General features: G+C 41.6%; 1 protein-coding gene and 1 long non-coding RNA gene across 3 annotated transcripts; one reads left to right on the top strand and one right to left on the bottom strand.

The window, feature by feature from the left end:
• Window positions 1–2224: 2224 nt before the first annotated feature.
• LOC104584519 lies at window positions 2225–4037 on the bottom strand. Of its 2 annotated transcripts, none has more exons than XR_732262.1 (3): window positions 3712–4037; window positions 2620–2693; window positions 2225–2521 (listed from the first exon to the last, which is right to left on the bottom strand). It is a non-coding gene; the product is annotated as an uncharacterized LOC104584519 (long non-coding RNA). The 2 variants fall into 2 exon arrangements; XR_732261.1 differs by having other exon boundaries at window positions 2225–2503.
• A 1258-nt stretch (window positions 4038–5295) lies between these two features.
• LOC100841258 (replication factor C subunit 1) lies at window positions 5296–15527 on the top strand. The gene is made up of 22 exons (XM_010239321.3): window positions 5296–5665; window positions 5783–5920; window positions 6365–7060; window positions 7137–7204; window positions 7354–7429; window positions 7505–7566; window positions 7652–7803; window positions 8042–8208; window positions 8289–8477; window positions 8583–8704; window positions 8780–8987; window positions 9548–9601; window positions 9786–9955; window positions 10464–10554; window positions 11228–11409; window positions 11508–11547; window positions 11639–11763; window positions 12779–12851; window positions 13404–13496; window positions 14310–14553; window positions 14886–14945; window positions 15048–15527. Exons 1-22 carry the CDS (start codon window positions 5663–5665, stop codon window positions 15176–15178), a joined length of 3144 nt encoding a protein of 1047 aa, XP_010237623.1. The 5' UTR covers window positions 5296–5662; the 3' UTR covers window positions 15179–15527.
• Window positions 15528–17386: the final 1859 nt, after the last annotated feature.

The following is a 17386-nucleotide window of genomic DNA, read 5'->3' as shown; positions in this document are numbered from 1 at the left end:
GTTAATTATGGGTTTGAGTTTCGTACATCAGCTAGTCATTATGGACATACCGGCTTGAATAGATAAAAAGTAGTCACTAGAAGTTAAAGACGACAAGAAAGTTTTAGATAAAAATTGACAGCGATCCCACGACGTACATCTGTACCGAAATATAAGTATAATGCGAATAACTTTTGTTGACTGCCAAAATGTTCAAATTTGACCAAATTTATAGGAAAAACCAAAGACATTTAAAATACCAAATCAAGATCACTAGACCTATCATTAAATATATTTTCATGCTTTATTCATTTGAATTTTTTACGCTAAGCTTGAATAAAAATTATGTGTCTTATATTTTGGAACGGGGTAAGTACCTAATTGAATAAACACTAATTCGATGCTATTTTTGTTTTGTTTCCCTGTGTGTATGTAATTTCAACATTAAATTGAACTTTTCTCTTAAATATATAGTAGATGTACTGTAGCTTGCAATTTTTTTTGTTGGGCTTTTCGAGCCTTTCCATGGCTCTAATTCGCATAAGCCATGTGGTAATCAGGCTCTCATTGTAAACGGTACGCATGACTGTATGACAACTGCTCAGCGAAAAATGCTTATTTTCACCTCTTTTTGGTATGTGTCCCATATTTTTCTTCCTTATATTTCATCTGATTGGTAAGAACCGCCTTTGCGCGAAAATGCTTTGGGGGTGGAGGGGTTAAACCAGGGTTGGGGCGAGGGTAGGGTACAAAAGTGCTTTAACTATATGTGTTCGAGTTAGGTTACAAAAGTACAAGTTCTCTCAATCCATTGAACTTCATGTAGTTTAAAAGCTAGCTTGATGCGGTCAATCATGTATTCACAAGGACCATGTTGAACTCTATTTTGACGTGGCAGCGAGAATCCCCTCTTCCTTGCATCGAGATTAGAAGAGAAAGAGAAGATGCTAATTGATTGGGTTCGAGTTAGATCACTGAAGGAATGAACAACAGAGACATGACCCACAATGTGGGTTCGCATCCTAATCTCATAGCACGAACACCACATATCTCCTACCAACTGTTTACATTCCTCGTCCTGTACTGTTGCTTCTCATCACTGCCTTCATCTCCCTCAGATGTTGCTTATATCCTAGTCAACGTGTCCTTCAACCATCCATTTTCCTTGCCCTCATGCTCTGATAGACCTCACATCGCCCGGGCATCCGTTGCGCAATCCTCACAAATTGAAGCGAGCTCATTACATATATCTTGGAGGTAACCCAAGGAACCATGTGGGGGGGGGGGGGACAGTCAGGCTGGAACCGAAAGAAATTAACCACGGGGAACCGTTGGTACAATAAGACTTACCTGCTGAAAACCTCAGGGCTTACGCCTGCAAGTATCGAAGGTGCTAGTCACGTGACAAAAACACTTGTCACCCGCATCAACGATGTACCTCTCCAGTGTTGTGGCAAGGAACCCATGGGAGGGGTTAGGGTGTGTGCCTCAGGGTATATTACAAAGAGGCATTCCCTCGACAGGCACCCGTTCCTCTTTTGACATGGTGTCAAGATCAACGCTTTTTAATCAACCCTTCTTTTTTTTCCCTCTATGTCCCTTCCCTTTTCCTCATCCTTCCGCGAGTCTATCTGCCTTCTTCTTTCTCCCCACGAGCTCTTTTTCTGCTGCTCAACTCCTCTGGTCCCACCGCACAAAATAGTTTGCTCACTATGACTTCCAACCTAATGTTTGGTAGGAGAATTAAGGAGTTTTAGATTTGCATAGAGGGAGAGACGAGATGAAGATATCAATAAATTTGATGTGAGGATCAATGGGGGATGAACGCTCCCGTTTAAACCCAGCTTCAAATGTTTAGCCCTTTGGTGGACCTTAATTTTTACGGTCATCTTTTGAGAAAATGTTACATCGGCAGAGAAAATTCTTTTCTCTTGTGCGGTCCATGTTATTTTTCTTGGTGTATTTTCTGCTACCAGTGCTCACATGAGTATTAAACAAACCTAATTAAAAATAAATACTAAAAAAAAAATATACTACAACCAAAAACAGTCTTATCTTCTTTTACTAGTCAAAAGCCCGTGCGTTGCTACGGAATCAAAAATATTTGTAAAAAGAAATACTAAGAATAAAGTTCATGCAAAATGATATCTCATCTCGGTGTCGATACAGTAACATCTCAATATCTGAATCTTGCACTAAATCAAGTCTCCAAGCATTCGCTGATAAACACAGTTGTGCTAATACAAAAAAGCACTTAGAACATCTCATTGCAATTAATCATTTCCAAATACTTGAATAGAGCATAGTTGTCTTTAACAAATATTGAAACAGACCATAGCTATCTATTTTGATTAACTCTGTCGTGTCGCCTAACAAGATGACATACCAAGCCGTGCGTTCTACATCCTCTAAATCATCATTTTGAACTTGAAACAAAGCTAAAATTATCAAAATCATCAGTAGGCCGGGTTATTTTGAACATACATGGAATGACTTCCGACCACCGTACCTTGTTCAGTACAATCTGTTCAGAAAGCAAGACCTAGAAGAAATTAGAAGCATGATTATTTTGTCTAGCGGTTTAAACTATCTACATATGAATGACTTAGCAACAATGAACTAATTGTATGCCTTTGTTACCTTGATCTTTACATGGACAAGAAACAGCAGAGAAACAGAAAAAATGACTTCAAGAAGCACTTTACCATTCTGACCTGAAATAGCAGCTTCTCAACAACAGCAGAGAAACAGAAAAAATGGATGTCGAACATTGATCCAAAAACAAAAAACAAAAACTGGATGTTGAACATTGCTCCAAAAACAGAAAAACTGGATGTTGAGATATTATACTGTTCCCCATAATTTGATAAACACATGTGCACTGATTTTTCTTTTTTGTAATATTCTAGCCCAGTGCACAATCCATGGATAAAACCCACATCCATGAGTTACCTTCAACAAATCATTCATAATTGGTTCCTGCAGATCCATATTTCACCCCGAATTCTGAAACCAATTGGATGAGTACCTACAACCTAATCAATGCCCATCCGCAATTACTTACCGACGAACATGTAGTGTGCAATATAAAAAGTGAAATACCCACTAAAATCGAGTACAATAACAAGTCTCTAGTAGAAAATTTTCAAAATTTTGAATCAAGTGGAACCTTAGAAATCTCATTAACCAACAATATATATTACTGAACTTAGCACACACAAAAATACAGACATATGCCAAATTAAATGTGTATTGTATAACCCTCTTTTTGTATCATATACTGAAACTGAACTCAGATCGTACTATCTCACATCACACTGACCCAATCGAATTGTTAGTATATAGTTTCTTGATTGCAGATTGCAGTTTTTTTATGCAGCGATGAATAAGAAGTTAGTTTCATTAATCTATGAAATCTACAAGTTCTGAACCCTTTTTTTTGGTTTCGTATTCTCAAACTGAACTCAGATTGCAGTTGTTCTGGACCCTTTTTTTGTTCCGTATACTGAAACTGAACTCTGATTGCTATGCGTTTGGTGCAGCAATGGTTAAATTCTTTGTGGAATTAATATACGAATTTATGTAGATCATATGATTGGCACTTTATTAATTGGCATCAAAATTAGATGACAAAAGAAACTTGTCTCTTCATTTTCTTCTCCACTTGTATGGGAACTCGCGGGGAAGAACACACGGATGGAGGTGAAAAAAGAGGAAGGGGGTGGCGCTCACCATGGTTGAGAGGTCGGTCTAGGTCGCCGTCCTGCTTCTCTGCTCCGCACACCGCCTAGTCTTCTTCCTCTGCATCGTCCATGGTGGAGGCAGCGGTGGCGGGGAGGGTGGCGGGGTTGTCCGCGATGGCTTCAGCCGCACGAGCGCTGGCTTCGGTCGGGCCGCGCGCCGCCACCGCCCTAGGGCAACGCTCGGTCAGGCTGTGGTCCTCGCAGCGAGATCTGGTGTCGCGGGGGCAAAAGAGGAGGAGAGTAAGATCGGGAATCGGGGCGTGGTGGGCTGGATGAGGAGGAGGGCGGGGGCAGGGGCAGCGGGCGGAGGCCGGCGGCGGGCCGTCCATGGATCTTGGCCGGCGGAGGCGGATGTGGGCGGAGGCTGCACGCGCAGGGAAGGAGGGTGGCGGCGGTGATGGAGAGGGAGAATGGGGCGACGATTGGATCTCGAGTCCGGCGCCAAGCGCGCCGACTGGAGCCTGCTGCGAGCATGCTAGCCATGCTCTGCAGGGGCTGCCGATGAGGAGGAGCTCGCCACCGCCGGTGCCGTTGCGGCGGCCGGAGAAAGAGGGGTAGAGGGTCGCCGCTGTTGTGCGTGTGTGTGGGTGGGGTCGGCGGTTCCTTGAGTACGAGGGCTGGGGCGGCGGCGTTCTTCGGAGGCGGGGAAGAGAGGCGCGGACGATCTGCGATGGTAATTTAGTGGAGTTTGACGTATGAGCCTACAGCCTACCACGGACGCAAGAGGAAGAGGAAATTGCATGGCGGGTCCTACAACTTGGCACCGATGTACAGTTTAGTCCTACAACTTGCGAATTGAAAAAGCGCATACCTAAACTTGGCACCGCATATCATGCTTGGTCCAAATCTCGTCCGCGCTCAAATTTTCGGCCACGTAGGCTGCTGACCTGGACAACGCAGGTTTTTTTTTTGCAATTTCGCCTTCAGAATTTTCGCACTTAATCCCCTGTCTCCATTTCCCTTCGCACCCGCGGCCTCGCTTTGCCTGTAACTTAAATCCCCAATTCTACCTCCATTTGGGCGAAATCCCTAGCCCAGTCTTGTTCCTCCATCGCCGGTTCGGCCCCATGTCCGGTCCGCCCCCTTCGCCGGTCCTCCTCCGTCGCCGGTCCGCCTCCGTTTCCGGTCAGCCCCCTTCGTCGGTCCTCCTCCGTCGCCCGTCTGCCTCTGTCGTCGCCGGCCCTTGGTCCCCCGCAGCTGGACCGGCTACGGAGGAGGACCGGTGAAGGGGGCGGACTGGACATGGGGCCGGACCGGCGACGGAGGAACAAGACTGGGCTAGGGATTTCGCCCAAATGGAGGTAGAATTGGGAATTTAAGCTACAGGCAAAGCGAGGCCGCGGGTGCGGGGGTTAAGTGCGAAAATTCTGAAGGCAAAATTGCAAAAAAAAACCCTACGTAGCCGAAAATTTGAGCGCGGACGAGATTTGGACCAAGCGTGATATGCGGTGCCAAGTTTAGGTATGCGCCTGAAATAGCAAAGATTTAGGAAGAGTCTCCACTTTGAGCCATTTGCGTTTTTTTTCAAGTACATGCTCCGTAGTCCTTTATCCCATTTTGCCGTCACGAAAAGGAGAAACGACCCACGGCCCCAGGAGGCCACGACCTCTCCTTCCACCGCAAGCCCCCGCCTTGAGAGAACCGCGCGCCGCTCCACCCGACAACCACCATCCAGCCTCCCTCCCACCAAGGAAACCAAAACCGCGCCGCCGCTCGCGCGCGCACCCCCGCCGCATCCTCTCCCCTCCCCCGTCTTGCCAGTGACGCGAAGACCCTAGGGCCCCCACGCGAGGGCGGACGAAGCCAGGGCGCGCGTCCCCCTCTAAAACCCTAGAGGTAGAGGGGCGCCGCCTCCATCGGTTGAGCCAAGAACCGACGAGTCTCGGATCTCTTCGCGCTCCGGGGCCCGGAAAGATCCGGGTTTTTCTCCCTCATTGGAGATGGTGAGTTCTTTCTTGGGTCCCTTCCTCTACGGAGGGTTCTTGATTCGATGCGGAACGGTTCCTGATTGGGTCCGTGAGTTCTTGGCTGAGTCCCCCTTTGCGTTTCTTGTGGCGCAGTCGTCGGATATCAGGAAATGGTTCATGAAGCCGTGCGACAAGAATGCTGGTGCGGCCAAGCCCTCCGGCGCGTCTGCGGGTGCGACTGGGGCGAAGAAGCCTGTGCTCAGCATTCCGGAGAAGGCGGCGCCATCTAAGGTACGTAGAATGCAGATCCTGTTCTTGTTCCGCATTCTTTTGGATGTTTTTGTGGGTCTCCTTGATTAGTTTGTTTTCTTGAGGGGCTGTCTTTGTGGTCCAGGATGTAGTTTTGCTCAGTGATACCTATTCATTTACATCATTAATGAAATTCCTGCAAATCATCCATGCCCCGTCGAAATTATCAATTATTCTGCAAATCAACATTGACAATATATATCCTTTTGTGCAAACCATTGATAATGTCCTTATATTCAGACTATGGAAAGATTTTAGATTTAATTTGGTCTACATTATGATTATAAAGGTTATGAAGCTCAAGAATGGGCTTCCATATTCCATGTTTGGTCGTGCACCATGATACTGTAGTATTCCACTCAACTAATTATTTGACGCCCCTCAATTCATTTATGTAATCAGTAATCTAATTACTGGATCTTGCAGGTGCCTGGTGATAAAGATACTTCAGCTAGAAGGAAGGCAAGCAAGTACTTCGCACCCAAAACAGAAACAGATTCAGATGTTACTGAGACCAGTTTGTCTAAAAGGAAACTTCAGAAAAGCAGCGATGAACTCGATGATGATGTCAAGCCTTTGGCAGCGCACAAAGTTCTTGAGGATGAAGACGATGATGACTTTGTGTCACCTTCGAAAAAGAAAACTCCTGTTAAGCCGCCACCATCAAAGAAGTTGAAGGCTGCATCTAATGATGATGATGAGGACAGGATGGATGAAGATGCCAAGACCCCTTCCAAAGCAGCTGGAAGGGGAAGAGGGAGGGGAAGGGGAAGGGGAGGAAGAGGAGCAGGAGCAGGAGCAGCTCATGGAAAGGCTAGTACTGATGATGATGATGGTGAGGACATGATGGATGAAGATGCTAAGACCCCTTCTAAAGCAGCTGGAAGGGGAAGGGGCAGGGGAAGGGGAGGAAGAGGAACAGCTCATGGGAAGACTTCTAGTCTTGATGATGATGGCGAGGAGGACAGGATGGATGAAGATGACAAGACCACTTCCAAAGCAGCTGGAAGGGGAAGGGGTGGAAGAGGAGGAGCTACTCCTGGTGGAAGAGGAAGAGGAGGGGGTGGGAGAGGTTTCATGAATTTTGGTGAAAGGAAGGACCCTCCTCACAAAGGGGAGAAGGTAATTTCATTCACTCTGTCACAATTTTTTTTGTTTGAAAAGCTCAGCTGTAAACTGTTTATTCCATGTTCTGTAGGAGGTCCCAGAGGGTGCCCCTGACTGTTTAGCTGGTCTGACATTTGTCATAAGTGGCACTCTTGACAGGTGCTTGCCTTTGTTCATTAATATTGAAGTGCTTTGTTTTATGATATTGCGACAGTCAATGCACATAATTATCAAACACTTCCAATTTTCAACTTCCCTGATTAAGATGATACTGCCGGTGAACCATCGTAATCTTCTGTTACTTGCAGTCTTGAACGTGAGGAAGCGGGGGATCTGATAAAGCGTCATGGGGGCCGTGTTACTGGCTCTATTAGTAAAAAGACGGTATGTATAGTACTGTAACACTTGCTGCTGTAAGTGTTAATGGCCTATATCATTGTTGACGTTGCTTGTTGACAGAGTTACTTATTGGCTGATGAAGACGTTGGTGGAGTGAAATCTACCAAAGCAAAAGATCTTGGGTATTGCTTGATAGCTTTATTTTGAAAATGTGTTGTAAGTTTTTTTTTGTTGTCCTGTCTTCATACATGCTCGTACTTATTGCAGTGTCCCGTTCTTGACTGAAGATGGTTTGTTTGATATGATCCGGAAATCCAAGCCTGCAAAGCCTCCTGTAAACAAACATGAAATGAACAAAATTTCAGAAAAGCTACAAAAATCACCATCCAAGAGCTCCCCAGTTAAAGTTGAAAGAAGAGGTAACCAGAATCTTTTAAAATGCAATGCATCTATAGTTTGATAGCTTGTACATAATCTTAGTAGTTTATTGCATGAATCTTACACATGATTCCGTGTTTGTTCTGTCTTACTACTCTTAACATTGTGGATGTTAGCTTGATCCTACAATTACTGTATCTATTGTTACGATTAATTTTCTTGATGTTGACATTTCTCATATTGCTTATGCTTATGCATATCTTGATTTTGAATTTTCAGCTGTTGATCAAGTCAGTACCATCAACAAAAGTATTGCTTCAAAGAGTAATAAAGAAAGTGCCTCTACAGACTACCAAAAGGCCAAGATTGTTGACCGTGGTGCTTTACAATGGACCGAAAAATATCGACCTAAAGTTCCAAACGACATAGTTGGCAACCAATCAATGGTGAGAAGTTCTGCTTCTGGTTGTGTTGGTCATATAAATCTATGCACAACTTAGTATGAATGAATTTTGTGTGTGTGTAGGTTAAACAACTTCATGATTGGTTGAAAAGTTGGGAGGGGCAATTCCTTCATTCTGCCCAAAAGGGTAAAGGAAAGAAACAGATTGATGGTGGAGCTAAAAAGGCTGTATTACTGAGTGGACCTCCAGGAATTGGTAAGACTACAACTGCGAAGGTTGTCAGTCAGATGCTTGGATTGCAGGCCATTGAGGTGTGTCTATGACCTTGCGTGCTTCAATTATTTATTCAGGCAACCATTTCTTCTTTATTTTACCTTTGAGGCATACATTTACATGATTATTAATTGTAATAACAGGTTAATGCAAGTGATAGCCGTGGTAAAGCAGACTCCAAGATCGAGAAAGGTGTTGGGGGGAGCACATCAAATTCTATCAAAGTGCTTATCAGCAATGCTACTCTGAATTATAGTGACAACCGGTCGGTAACAGGAAATATCATGAACTTTTCACTTATTTTATATTATATTATATAAAATTTGGAACAATTTAACAGGACAAAGCCGCCTAAGGCTGTACTCGTCATGGACGAAGTTGATGGTATGTCTGCTGGTGATAGAGGTGGAGTTGCTGATCTTATTGCGAGCATCAAGATATCCAAGATTCCTATAGTTTGCATTTGTAATGACCGTTATAGCCAGAAACTGAAGAGCCTTGTAAATTACTGCTTGCTGCTCAACTTCAGAAAACCAACAAAGCAGCAGGTTATTTCATGCCACATTCAATCCTAATGATTTATGAAAATTATTACTCCCTCCGGCCGGAATTACTTGTCGAAATATTACATGTATCTAGACGCTTTTTACACATAGATACATCCGTATTTGGGTAAATTTGAGACAAATAATACCGATCGGAGGGAGTATTAGTTTTTTTACTCTTCTTTGTTACTCTATTATTGCCTGTAGTGCTAACTGTGATAACTGGCATTCTGTTCTTGGTCTCCTGTTGTTTCTAGACAGTTGCAACCTACTTTGCTGGCTGCTACTCATTTTATCTGGGATACAAATCCCCTTTTAATGTTTTTTTGAACAACAGAAAACATGGTTACACTCATTAAATATTTCTGCCTAATTATTGGATAAGCCTTCTTTTTTAAGTGAATGTTCTTCCTGGTTTTTTCCCCGCAAAAAAATGTTCTTCCTGGTTTAATTTTCCCATCTTTCCCAGTATATATTAAGTGAATGGCTTACCACTGTTTGTACTTGTCAGAACAAACAAAAGTTTTTGTTCTGGATTTGGTTCTAATTTCTATACTCAACAGATGGGTAAGAGGTTGATGGACATTGCCAGAAAAGAAGGTATCCAAGCTCAAGAGGTGTGTTCAGTATGTTCTCAGAGTTTTGTTCTTCTAATCAATGACCAAAACTTGAAGAAACCATAAAGAATATCATAATTAATGCAAAACTAAATCGCATATAGTTTCCTTTGCCCATGTATATTCATTATACGAAATTGCTATTCAGGGTCAGTTGCTAATATTTGATTTTCTCTTCTGCTAGAATGCAATGGAAGAGCTTGCAGAAAGAGTACATGGTGATATTCGCATGGCACTAAACCATTTGCAATACATGAGCCTCTCCCAGTCTGTGGTCAAATATGATGATATAAGATTGCGTCTTAATAGTAGTGCAAAAGATGAGGATATCTCTCCCTTCACGGCTGTGGACAAGTATTTTTCCCTTCTTTATTAGTCTATCAAAGTAATTATATGGTGTTTTTAGTAATTTTTTTGTTGTCATTAAATATTTTCGATCGAGCTTTGAAGCAAAATCCACCATTTTTGTAGTTTCTACTTTATATCAACTGAGAAGAAAGCACATGATGATAAACTTCAAATGATGGTTTCATTCTTTGCTAAACTGTTATAGGGTACATGTTTGTACCTGTACTGAGTTGCAGCACAAATTTTTTCGTTGATTTTAGAAGAGAAGGTTGAATAGCTTTTTGGAAGGGCTAAGAATGTAAATTGCCAGCTAGTTTAGACATGTGGGTCATGAGCACATCAAATGCTGCTTTTTCATTCACGTAGTTGCATGCTCCCTCCTGTCATGTTAAAGATATGTAGGGGCTATATCTAAATGCTTACATGGATTTCGAGTGACTTCACAACAAGAGTGTTCTTTTTTTTTTCTTTTTGCCTGCCACCTTATGTTCATGTATATTTATTCAACTTTCAGGCTGTTTGGTTTCAATGGTGGGAGATTACGGATGGATGAGCGAATTGATTTGAGCATGAGCGATCCTGATTTAGTTCCCCTGATTATCCAGGTTTGGAATATGAATGCTGCAACATTTTTTCTATCATCTGTAAAGTGCTAATTGTTCTTTCTTCCGTGTCATGAGATCTTTTTCGAGGACTATTGATCTCTTTTATATATGCTAAATGCAGAGCTACTTATGCTTACATAGTTATAATAATTCGTGCACAACATGCAATCTAGTTTTGTCGAATCTGAAACTTATTTGTTGAGAATCAACTCCACAGCTTGAGTGATAAGCCAAAGTGTATCCTATGATTTTTATTGCAAATTTAACAATTTTAGCAATTCTGTATTGGTCTTTGGTCAAGTGGAAGGCATACACGGTTATTCAACGTTGTTCCAACTTTGCCTCTGATGACTCTGTTTCTCTTGGAAAGCTGGGATGCTAGCCTTCATGTTTCTATGGGACTATCACCACAGCTATATGAAGAAAACTTCCAGCTATTTGTTGCTGAACTGAAGAACTAATATCTGGCTGAGTTGAAGTATTAGGACTGCATGCAAATATATGCTTTAGGGTTGCTTCCTTCTTTGAATTGCCGTGACCATTTTTGTTTTCAATCTGATGTCATAATGTCAGTATTACGTGCTATATCCAGATGCGAAAAATCCTTTTCCTCTGTTTTTGCTTCTATTGATGTGCTTGATTAAATTCACGTGCTATTCTGTGCCCATTTTAGGAAAATTATATCAATTATCGGCCAAGTGCTGTTGGGAAGGATGACAGTGGAGTCAAAAGAATGAATTGTCTTGCCCGTGCTGCTGAGTCCATTGCAGATGGTGATATTGTTAATGTACAAATAAGAAGATATCGACAGTGGCAGCTGTCCCAAGCTGCTTGTTTGGCTTCATCTATAGTACCGTATGTACTTTGATTTCTCCAAGTGGTTAATATGTGGTTGTATTGATTTAATTAAAATGTTCCAACCCAGTTTACTAATCTCTTCTAAACTTCTCCAGTGCTGCTTTGATGCATGGTAATAGAGAAACTTTTGAAGCGGTAAGGTTCAAACCCTAACCATCCATTATTATCATTGTCTATATTTTTTAATGATTTTTACTAGACTGAATTGGATAAAAAAAAATTGCAGGGTGAACGGAACTTTAATAGGTTTGGTGGATGGTTGGGCAAGTACTCAACTACTAACAAGAACAAAAGGCTACTGGAAGATGTCCACAGTCATATTCTTGCATCACAGCAAGCAAATGTGGACAGGTGGGTACTTTTACACATCTTGAGTTTTGTCATGCTCTTTGCTGGCCTTCTGTGGCATGTTTTCCTTGTTCTCAATTCTCATTTTCGATCCGTTCTGCAATTGGTGGTTAAGAGTTAAGACATGTTTCTTGCTTGTATCTTATATGGGTAGTTGACGATGTGATTATTCTTTCATCTTTGTGATAACCAATGCGCTGAAATGTATTTTGCATAGTAGACATTACCCACTATGAGTTGACCAGTTCTGGATCTATCAGTTAGGGTGTTGATTGACTAGCCAGGTTGAATAAAGTTTCGTCCAGCCTCACATTTCATGTTATCTGTACAGTACACATCATTTCACATTGGCATTTTGGATGGAAGGAGAAGCACGACCCAGTGATTTGTGACACAGATCCTCTTGACTTAACGTCAGTGACGTTGCAGTCACTGATGGGCGGGCCTGGGTCCACACGTTAGTGACTGATGTTTAAGTCAGGGGATCCAGCTCCTTGATTTGTGTGGTGTCTTGGTCCAAAACTAACTTGTTTCCTGCTGAATCTTATTATTATTTAGTTCATGGATTAATAATAAAAACTGTACCTTCCATGAAACCTCCAAAAGCCATGTTCTTCACTGGTAAAAGTAGGGTACCTATCTACATTACTTGTGGACTTATCAATGTAAATCATAGGATACTAAAATAAACTAGTCAAATGTTTTTTTTGTTAGTTGCTTTATCACTTGTAACTGCAATTAAATGATATGGAACTTTGAGCATGAGTCAAGATAAGGACCATAGTATCAACCTGCCTGCAAAAAAAATGCTCATTTCCTGATGTAACTACTTTTGAACAAGCGCATTCACAGTGAACGAATAAACGATGCCTATTGTTTGCAGAGTTTTGTGTGGTAAACATTGACCAAAACTCGATATTTTTACAGTGTTGAACTTGAAGGAGCATAATTTTATATTTAACAGGATTTGTGCTATGTTTTGTTGTAGTCTGAGTATCATAATTGTTGTAATCTGCAGGGAGGCGTTGAGGCTTGATTATCTCACTCTTCTCTTGAGACAATTGGCTGACCCACTGAAGACAATGCCTAAGGTATTGTCTATCATGAATCATGATGTTATATATAAGTGGAATCCATATGTCATTGCATTCCATTATACCACATCCTTTTTCAGGCTATTCTTGATCTTTCACTGAACTAGTGTAGCATCAAATCGATTTTTGTTCAAAGATTCATCAATGTATTGAATGCCAACTGCCACACTGGTTCAAGCATACTATTGCATATTGTCCGTATCACGTTCCTTGACAGGTCTGCTCATGAGGAACCAATCTTTTGATGAGTTTGCTGATTATTATTTTGTAAAGAGGAGATAATTTTTGTTATTTAACGGTTTTCGCAAAGTGCTGGTCAATGGTCATTTTGCCATGCAAAGACTTGCAGTACGGCATGCTTTCTCAATTCAACTATTACCATCTTAGATGCAGTAGTATTTCTTTTGTTGGCAAAATATGTAGAACAATTGTCCACACTCTGCATACTATCGACACTTTTCGATTGTTCTTTTTTAATGCAGTAATTTCCCATTTAGAAACTTTTATCTGCTAAATTTGCTAGCAATCTTATATCTGCAAATTTGCCAGGATGAAGCTGTCCAAAAAGTGGTGGAGTTTATGGATACCTACTCCCTAAGCCAAGAAGATTTTGACACCCTTGTTGAATTATCCAAATTTAAGGTTGTTAATTACTCTAAACGTTTCCTGATGTTTTTTTATCCATTTAATGTTGTATGCTTGAACCATCTATTTGAGCAGCAATAGTAGTTAATACATAATGTATTGGGTTCATCCTTGTTTGAAATTACTCCCTGATGTTTTTTGTCCATTTAATGTTGTATCCGTGAACCATCTATTTGAGCAGCAATAGTAGTTAATACATAATGTATTAGGTTGATCCTTGTTTGAAATTATCCATTCTAGATATTCTAGGTGGTAGCTTTTTTCTTACTATGTACGATGCACTGTACTAATGATGACATTTGAATTGATTTCGAGAGCATGTTCGAGATAGTTGCCAATACAACTGTTGCAATTATCTTGTGGTGTTATTCATAATACATCACATGAAGAATAAACATTTCTTAAAGAACATCACTGAAATATTAAGCATATTATGGTGTCGATATGAAATAAAAATCATGCAATTGTGATGAAAATTCAGAGGCAAACATAAAACACAAGAAATATACGGTGAAATAAACTTTATTTGCATTGTGGATGTCCAGTGTCACAGCCATTTGTCATCACTGCACCCGCTTATGTAGCTTGTCTCAGGGCTTATATTTCTGATCCAACAAACCAGATTCATTTCCTCTTGGGTGAATTGTAGTTCAGTTCAGATTTTTATCACTAGTACTCAGTTCAGCTGCTCAAATTAATGTACTGTAAGCATCCATGGAGGATAATGTCTAAGTTCAGTTAACTTGTTTCAATATAGTTAGCATTGCGGTCATTCCTTCTCATGGTGCTGCTGAATATGTTGATCTGCAGGGTCATCCAAATCCTATGGATGGTATTCAAGCAGCTGTTAAAAGTGCCTTGACAAAGGCATACAAACAAGGAAGTAGTTCTCGTGTTGTTCGATCAGCTGATCTAATAAATATCCCAGGCATGAGAAAACCTTTAAAGAAACGAGTGGCAGCAATCCTGGAGCCAGTGGATGAGAGTGTGCCTGAAGAAAATGGAGGAGCAGCTGAGGGTGATGAGGAGGATTCTTCTGATGCTGAAAATGATGGTACATTCTCTTTTTTCCGTAAATGAACATAACAGATAAGGCTTGAAAGGAAGGAGAACTAGAGTGCTGAAATAAAATCAATGAGCTTATCAATTAACTCTTACGATTGGGACTGTTGGGTTTTACGGGGAAAAATTGTATCAGTAGTTCCACAGTCGGTGCCAGTACTGCCTTTAGCCAGCCATGCTTCTGATATGCAGCTAGTGTTGGCATTCCCGTAGCATGCTGTCAGGATATTGTCATTTGAGCAGTACTGTAACTTTCAGCACATTGAAACCAATAATTTCTCTACGGTCCACGTGATTTAACCAGCTGCTGTGTTTCTCCTTCAGATGAACTTGTGGCTGGTGACTCGAAGCCGAAACTGGACCTGCAGAGTGATAAGAAGAAAGGTAAGTTGTCAATTTTTGCTTTGTTTGATGTTGTTACCACCAGTGTTATCTTGGGTTATTTGCTGAACCAAAACTATTTTGTAATTTTGGTTCTACTCCCAGGAATTCAAGTGCAGCTTGAATTGAAGAACAACGGCAATGGCTTGGGCGCAAAGAAGGCGCCAGCGAAAGCAAGAGCTTCTGGGTCTGGAGGGAAGGCTGCTGCAGGCTCAGGTGGAAAGAGGAAGAGGTAACCGACTGCCGCAACTTAGTCAGCGGCATGGAGACTGCCGCAACTTAGTCAGCGGCACGGCGGGGTCGGAATGGACACTTCAGAATGTTGGAGCAGATTGAGGCTCAAAGTTTTGCATGTACATATCTTTGTAGGCAATAGGCAACGGTGTATCTGCTCCATGTGTGTCCAAGTTTTGTTACCTCGGCCTGTATGCATGATTGGCATTTAGAGCAGTGAGATTACCAACTTGATTTGCTGTACGTGTGCTCATTTCTTCCGATAGCTAGCGTTTGTCTAAAATAGTTCTCCATCTATTGGCATTCTCTAGTGTATGGTCCAATTTTGTTTTAAATTTTTTGAATTGCTTACATGTCTTTGGTTTGTGGAACTGTCATGTGGGGCATAGCATATGGACGCAGGGGGGCCATGGCTGACGCTGCCGGCTCTCAACGAACAGCAAGAAGTCGAACCAGGCAGCTTGTAATTTTTCTTCAATGGCCTTTTCTTGACCTTAATTATCCTCTGGGTCTCCTTAGCAACTTTAGTTGCATTTCCTGACCCTCTAACTCGGCACCACCATCATGACGATCACTTATCGGAGCGCAACTCCATGGCTGCCTTCCCCTTCCTATCCTATGAGTGCCTTTCGACCATGAGGTGACCTTGACGTGAACAGCTTGCCCTCGGCGTCCCTGCAACTGGGGTCTTGCTAAAACTTCTCAAAGGTAGATAACCCAAGAGTTCCAGCACCATATTTTTTCTCTCTAGAATACACCTGGCAGGTGTATCATCATTAAAAGAAGAAAACCGCATAGCAGTTAGAGTACGAAATAGGTTTACATAAGAAAACAACCAAAATCTCTCCCGGATAAGAGCTTACCCTGCTGCCAAGTGATCGCCTCGGAGCAGATCTTCGATAAGATGGTATTGGCATTAGGAGTGACGCCATCGAAGAGAACGCGATTCCTATGATTCCAAATCTCCCATCATGTCAGAGTGGTTGAGGTCGCAAGCTCCTTCCTGTCTTTCCCAGTCACCAATCCCGTAAAGTGGACTCCAAGTCCGGCTGCCACTGCGGCTTGTCCCAACAAGTCAGAATTTTGGACCAAATCTCTCTTGTCACAACGCAGCTCGTGGTTTATGGTTTCAAGAACTTGCTCACACAGGGGACATGCGTAGGATGATCCATTCCACGACGCTGCAGTCGATCAGCCGTCCAACAACGATTACGGCAAGCAAGCCAAAGAAAAAACTTACACTTGGCTGGTGCAGAGGAGTTCCAGACCGAGTCGTTCAATTCTGCCCTCGAAGATTGCCAGATATGCAGATCGACAGGAGAAGGAACCAGTTGCAGACCACTTCCAAAAGAAATTGTCATCCCCATCCGAAAGCTGAAACTGCAAAACCTTTCCCCGCAGATCGAACAATTCAGCAAGCAAAGATTCCAAGTTCGCAAAAACTTTTAACAGCCAAAGTAAGCTGGGACACATTGTGTGCATCCTTTGATTGTGTGAGAAGAGACATAGAGATGTTGTGGATAAGGAATAAGAAACGAGTTTGCACATATAGATCGGAAAATATAGCCACTAGAAACATTAGCCGTTAGAAATTTGGTTATTGTGTTCGCAAAAAAAAAGAAATATAGTTGTTATAGTATATTCATTAGAAATATATATGGTATACTATAGTTGATTTAGAACTGTCCTACATTTAATTATAATTTAAATAAGTAAGAAGATTATATTATAGGCGTTTCAAATATGTATCCATTAATTTGAACCAAGTCGTTTGAAATATAGTTGTTAAGGAAAAACAGTGGCAACATATGAATAAAATTAAAGGAGTGGAATATAGGGATGTGATTTGGAGAATTTCGTGAAAGAGATGAGCGATTTTGATGGAACCATCTTTTATAGAGCGCCCTCTATCTTGGAAGATTTCCATCCACATTGCTCACATTCATATCACAATGCACACATGATATTAGGTGCCTAGTCAAAACTAGCCAATTCTTACAAAGTTCAACGAGAGAGGGTGCGATTTATCGAGTACAACAATGTATAACAATATGGAGATCAACAATGTGCTTCGTCGACTAAATCACATTAAACTAATTAGGAGAAATGCAATCCTAATTATCAATAAACTAAATATTACTCCAAGTTAATTGGCTAATAACAATGACAATAATTACAAATATTGAGTAGAAATACAATCTTAGTACTTC

Source organism: Brachypodium distachyon, chromosome 4, assembly GCF_000005505.3.
Source record: "Brachypodium distachyon strain Bd21 chromosome 4, Brachypodium_distachyon_v3.0, whole genome shotgun sequence".
NCBI classification, from domain to species: Eukaryota; Viridiplantae; Streptophyta; class Magnoliopsida; order Poales; family Poaceae; genus Brachypodium; species Brachypodium distachyon.
Note: the sequence above shows the minus strand (reverse complement) of the source record. Positions and strands in the feature narration are given on the sequence as shown.